The 5451-nt window shown below is 37.5% G+C and overlaps 1 protein-coding gene across 1 annotated transcript in view; it reads right to left on the bottom strand.

Moving 5' to 3' along the window:
• The window catches only part of dydc2 (DPY30 domain containing 2), a 1547-nt gene extending 282 nt beyond the window's left edge, over positions 1-1265 (bottom strand). The window contains exons 1-2 of the mRNA XM_037690864.1: positions 1119-1265; positions 680-877 (exon numbers count right to left, since the gene is read on the bottom strand). Of these exons, the coding sequence (XP_037546792.1) occupies positions 680-877; positions 1119-1265 (345 nt within the window). The remainder of the gene's footprint in view (positions 1-679; positions 878-1118) is intronic.
• Positions 1266-5451: the final 4186 nt, after the last annotated feature.

Raw genomic sequence — 5451 nt, 5'->3', positions numbered from 1 at the left:
CTTGATTAGCAAACGTCTGCTCTGGGTTGAGATCGTCGCTCTGTGGAGCAGAGGCTGCTGCCTCTGGTTTGGTGGAGTCCTCAGGTTTATCAGCTTCTTCTTCATCATCCTTGTCATAAACAGAGAAAGGCACATTAGATCACTTTAATCTTATCATTCCAGAAAAGTAACACAAAACTTATCTACAATATCTTTAACATTAATATAAATAACCTTCAAAAATTGTTTTCTTATCCTCTTTATTAAAGATAGAATAAAACTAGAAAAATCAAAACCAATGATTTATATTCTTTTTCAAAACACAATATTTGTAAATAATACAAAACTCTACTTTCCATCTCTTGTTCATTCTTGTTTTTTTTCCCCTCCTGCTCTCATTTATTCATTATTATTGCTTTAAAGTTAGACCTGTGTGTGCTTGATTTTAGACTTTTCCGTCAGTAGTTCTACTTTTAGAAATTAGCACAACAGTTATTTAAAAAGATATATAATTAGCACAAAAATGTGGTTGCACTGTTAATTATGGATTTTTGTACCCGTTATTAAACAAATTTAACTGAGCTGAATGTTTTATATTTCATACAGCTACTTTGTTCTCTTTTAATGTATGTGTCCTCAAATGACTGAGATAAATAGGAACTGGTCTGCATTCTAAACAGGAATAAAACAGTAGAGCCACCTGCTCCTGCTCCTGATCCTGAAGAGTGGGACTAGATGGTTGTTCAGTCTCGGGTTTGGTTTCTGTCATGTTTTCTTCTTCTTCTTGATTAGCAAACGTCTGCTCTGGGTTGAGATCGTCGCTCTGTGGATCAGAGGCTGCTGCCTCTGGTTTGGTGGAGTCCTCAGGTTTGACAGCTTCTTCTTCATCAACCTTGTCCTAAACAGAGAATGGTACGTTAGATCACATTAATCTAATCGTTCCAGAAAAGAAAAAAATGCTTTGTATTTCATACAGCTTCTTTGTCCTCTTTTAATTTTTGCTATATTTAAATAGAAATGTAAAAGACTGGTAGCCATAATACTTATTTAAGTGCTATTTACAAACCTTTTCACCCAAACCTTTAAAGAAACTAAATGATGCTGCCCCCTGCTGTCCCCACACTGAAACTGCAGCTTACCCGTTTCTCGATTTTAACTTTTGTGTTGTATTTGTGGAGCCAGTGAGCCAAATACAGGATGGGCCTCTCCGGTCGCTGTTTAGCCACTTCAGCTAATCCCTCAGCGAGACATTCCCCTAAATGTTGCTTTAAATACTCCGAGTCCATATTATCACTCTCTATTTGAACACCTGCACAGAAAAAAGTTTGTAAAAAAAATATATATATAAATAAAAATACGACACAAGAACAAGTGTTTGAAGAATGAAGCTGATTTAAGGAAAAAAATTAAAATAACGGGAGCAACACAGTTAAGCTAACTGCGGTTTTTGGTTTCTATGGTAACCGTCCTGCATCAATAATACTCCCCTCCGTCCGTGTAAATGGTTCCTAGTGTGCTAATAAATAGACAAAATAAGCCTAGCTTTTATTTTATTTTATTTTAAAATCGCATGTTTTACAACGCCTTGCATGTCAGAGTTTTAAACTTTGTCTTAAATTAACAAATGATGGACTTGCAGATGTTTTTAGTTGAACCATTAAAGCTGCTAGATCTCGTGCATTATCGCGAGAAGTCACGTTCGGCACGTTTTATCAATGACTTTCACCTGCATTGTTCATTCATTCAACCTTTTTTTTATACAGGTTAGTACCATTGAGTCACCGGGACTCATTTATAAGAGAGACCTGAACATTGTTAAACATTCTGAAACTTCCCCAGGTCTAAGAAGAATACATAGACTTTAGAGATTTAATTAATTAATTAATTTAAAAAAGACAAACAAGCTCATGAGGAGAGTTTTACAGAAGGAACTGTACCTTAGTCAGGTCAAACGGCAATGTATTAAGATTTTAGAATAATGGATATAATTCTAAAATCAGAACAACATATATCTCTTTTCCTCCTCCCCTAAAAAGTTATGGAAGTCCATTTTAAAATTCTAAACAACATCTACCCAACTAATGCTTTTATCAGAACAAGTTTTAAGTTTGATACTGGTGGATTCACACTTTGTGATGATATAGATAATTTTTTCTTCCTCTGTAGTGTCACTCAAAACTTTTGGAGTATGTGGAGTTGGCTTCAGGCACAGGGAATTGAACTGCCAGTTAATAACCTAAAGTTTTTTTGTTCATAAATGCAGATTTTTTTCAAAGGTGAATCCAAATTTATGTCATTGGGAAAACTACCTGAAATGTTTTTGTGAGTCTCTTAATTTGGTTAAAAGTAAATCTGCTCAACAGCTTTATACTTTGATTAATAACTTTGATTAGATGTAAACCTCCACACTTGTTCCTTGTTATGTAAATTTTTTGTATTATTTTATATATTTTGAATGTATACAACTCAACCTGTGAAGCTTAATTGCTACTTTGTATTACCGGTACAATTTGCCTTGGTTTGTTTGTCAATTGTTGGTCTTAAGAATAAAAATAAAAATGTCACCTGCTACCACACTAAATGTAAGCATATTTATAAAATTGACTGAATTATAGCCATATTTGTGTTTTGTTTGGTGAGTTGGCTGTGGCAGCCATGTTGAATCTGGTTTATTAGTTGTAGATGTGCATCAAATGATTATTTCCTGAGAGTTTCAATAAAATCACTGTAGTGAGTTGTTCAATTTCTTAGCCAACAGACAGAATTAACTCCAAATAGGTAACAACAAAATTTTAAACAAGGATCATGCACAATCTGTTAGGTCTCAAAGTTGGGGATCCGCTCAGCTACTACCACACCAAGTATTAGCAATGTGCATCTGTAAATGACTGAATTGAAGCCATTTGTGTTTTCTAAAGTCACTTAATTGTGGCAGCCATATTGGTTTACTTCAAAAATTAATTACATGTTGTGGTAAATTCAACGATTATTTCCTGAAGGTTTTGTTATAAGTAGCCCAGTGGTTTATTAAATATTTTGCTCACTGACTCCAAATAGTTATGGCAAAACTTTGTTCGAAGATTGCGCACAATCAAAATTTGCATTTTGTTTTCTAATATTAGTTGACTATATGGTGGTCATCTTGAGTCAGGTAAACAAAGATCATGCACTATAGGTGTTCTGTGCATAGAAACTAGATTATTACATGTTTATTAATCAGTATAGGCTAAATGAAACACCCTTATTTGCACGTAGTCATAATTCTCTTTTCTTCTATAAATAAGAAATGTTATTTGTAGCCATATAATTTTGCATCTTCCCATTTGTTTTAACTTGCAGTGCTAGTACAAGAATTCTTTGCACCCAGTGGGGCTAAAGAGCTTTCTGCAATGCTCCCACTTCCCAAAACATCCACATCTACTTTTATAGATTGATGGAAGAAGGCTGAGGATGGGGGGAGACAGCTGCTGAGTGGCTCATTTAAAAGTGGCAGGGGAGACGTTTTATAACAGGAACTGAGTTTTTGGAGGGAAACCAAAGCTCATGAGGTTAAGTAACACAAGGATGCGGGAGAAGGAGTTAATCTTTCCTCTGCTGCTCCATCCATCCATCCATCCAACCATCCATCCATTCAATTTTTTTACAGATTCTTCCTGTTCAGGTTGCGGGGGTCACTGGTCCCCACGTCCAGCCGTCACTGTGGGAGAGGCAGGGGACACCCTGGACAGGTCTCCAGTCCATCACAGGGCCCTCTACATCTTTAAATAAAATAAATTAAATGTAATTGAGCTGGAAACTATATTTCTTTACTTATTAGTGTGAGCCACAGACTGCTGAGGCTGTTTTTATAATTATCGTCATGGTAACATGTTCCCACAGGAGAAAAGAGAAACCAACCAACAGGGCACCAAGAAGACTTCCTCTCTGTCTGCTGATGCCCTCCTCCCCCATTTCTCTGCCCAGTCCCCCGACACCCCCACCCACCTCCTTTTTAACTTTTTTTTTTTTAACTCTTCAAACGCCCCCTCAGGTCAGACTCTTCAGGGTCACCAAACTCCACCCTGCCCCCCCCCCCCCCCCCCCCCCCCCAACTTCCCAAACACAATTCAAAGGAGCAAAAGCAGACATAATGAGCTGTGGGGTCAATTGTATGTGTGTGTGCATGTGTGTGTTGGTATCTGGAAGATTTTACATCTGTTTAGGGGGGGCTGTTTATTGAGTCTCCAGAAAAAAAGCTTGTAAATTATTCTCAGAATTTAAGGGCTGAGAGTGTGTCATCTCATCAGCTGTCTAACTTTTTTTGTTGTTGTTGCTATATTCTTATAAACTACACTGAAACAGGAGAACAAGAATTAAAGCATGAGGTTATTCTTATTAAAGGCCTTCCATCAGCCCTAACTTCTTTATTTCTCATCCTGAAGATGAAATAAGAGCAAACACATGAAAACTACCTGATCGGTGGACTTGTTTTAACTAGTTTGGACTTTTAGGTTCCAGTTTTGCACAAGCTTAACTGTAGTTTAGTTAAAACTGCAGGGAAGTAATTTGTTTGCAAACCTAAGTGTCATTTAGGACTACAGTATTCTTTTGACCACAAACCCAATAAAACTGGATGTTGAGGTAAATCTCTTTCTTTAAACAGGAGATCAAAACATCAGAGGAGTTTGGAGAGCAACAGGAAACCAACAGTGAGGCCCAGGAAACAATCCACTTCAGAGCAGTGAATGCTGCTTCATGTATTTGTATTAAATTTATGGTTTTTAGGTTCATTTTTGTTGATTAAAGTCAAGTAGAGCCAGAGTTGTAAACATTTAGTGTCTTAATGTTATACGCTGTTTTGTCCTGATGAAACTTTATAAGGCAGCTCTGGTAAAGTTCTAAAATATGAGATTTATTGGACTAACTTTGTTTTTTAGTAACACACACACGAAAACAAAACAAAAAAACAGGAAAGATATAAAAACAAAAGCAGCAATAAATTGAGATTTCAGTTGAGCTTTGTTGCTTCCACATGATCTGTTTACTTTTAGCACAAATATTGGACAATAAGTTAGCAATAAGTTGAACAATGGTGGGAGTGGTGGTGCAGAGGTTAGAGAGAGGTGGGCCTGTGATCAGAAAGTTGCAGGTTCAACTCCCAGTACCGTCAACATCAAAATGTGGGTGGGAAAGGTGAAACACCCACATCTGCCTCCACCCTCCTTTGCCCCGCTATTGGGCCTTTGAGCAAGGCTCTTAACCCCCACCATCTGCTCCTCTGGCCACCCTAGATGGCAGCTCTCTGCTCCACACAGAGGGCTGTGGTAGCTCGGTGGTCTGTGGTTGCAAAAGGAAGGGCAGCCGGCGTTAAAAACAACTGCCAACTCTTCATGCAAGTTAGTTCGCTGTGGTGACCCCTGAAGAAGTGAGCAGCTGAAAAAAGAAAAAAATTGTATACAACATTTTTCGTTCGCCCTAAAAGTCGCAGTTTTT

This window comes from Nematolebias whitei, chromosome 17, assembly GCF_014905685.2.
Source record: "Nematolebias whitei isolate Nwh7 chromosome 17, NemWhi1, whole genome shotgun sequence".
Lineage (NCBI taxonomy): Eukaryota > Metazoa > Chordata > Actinopteri > Cyprinodontiformes > Rivulidae > Nematolebias > Nematolebias whitei.
The sequence above is the reverse complement of the archived record's forward strand: the minus strand, read 5'-3'. Positions and strand labels throughout refer to the sequence as shown.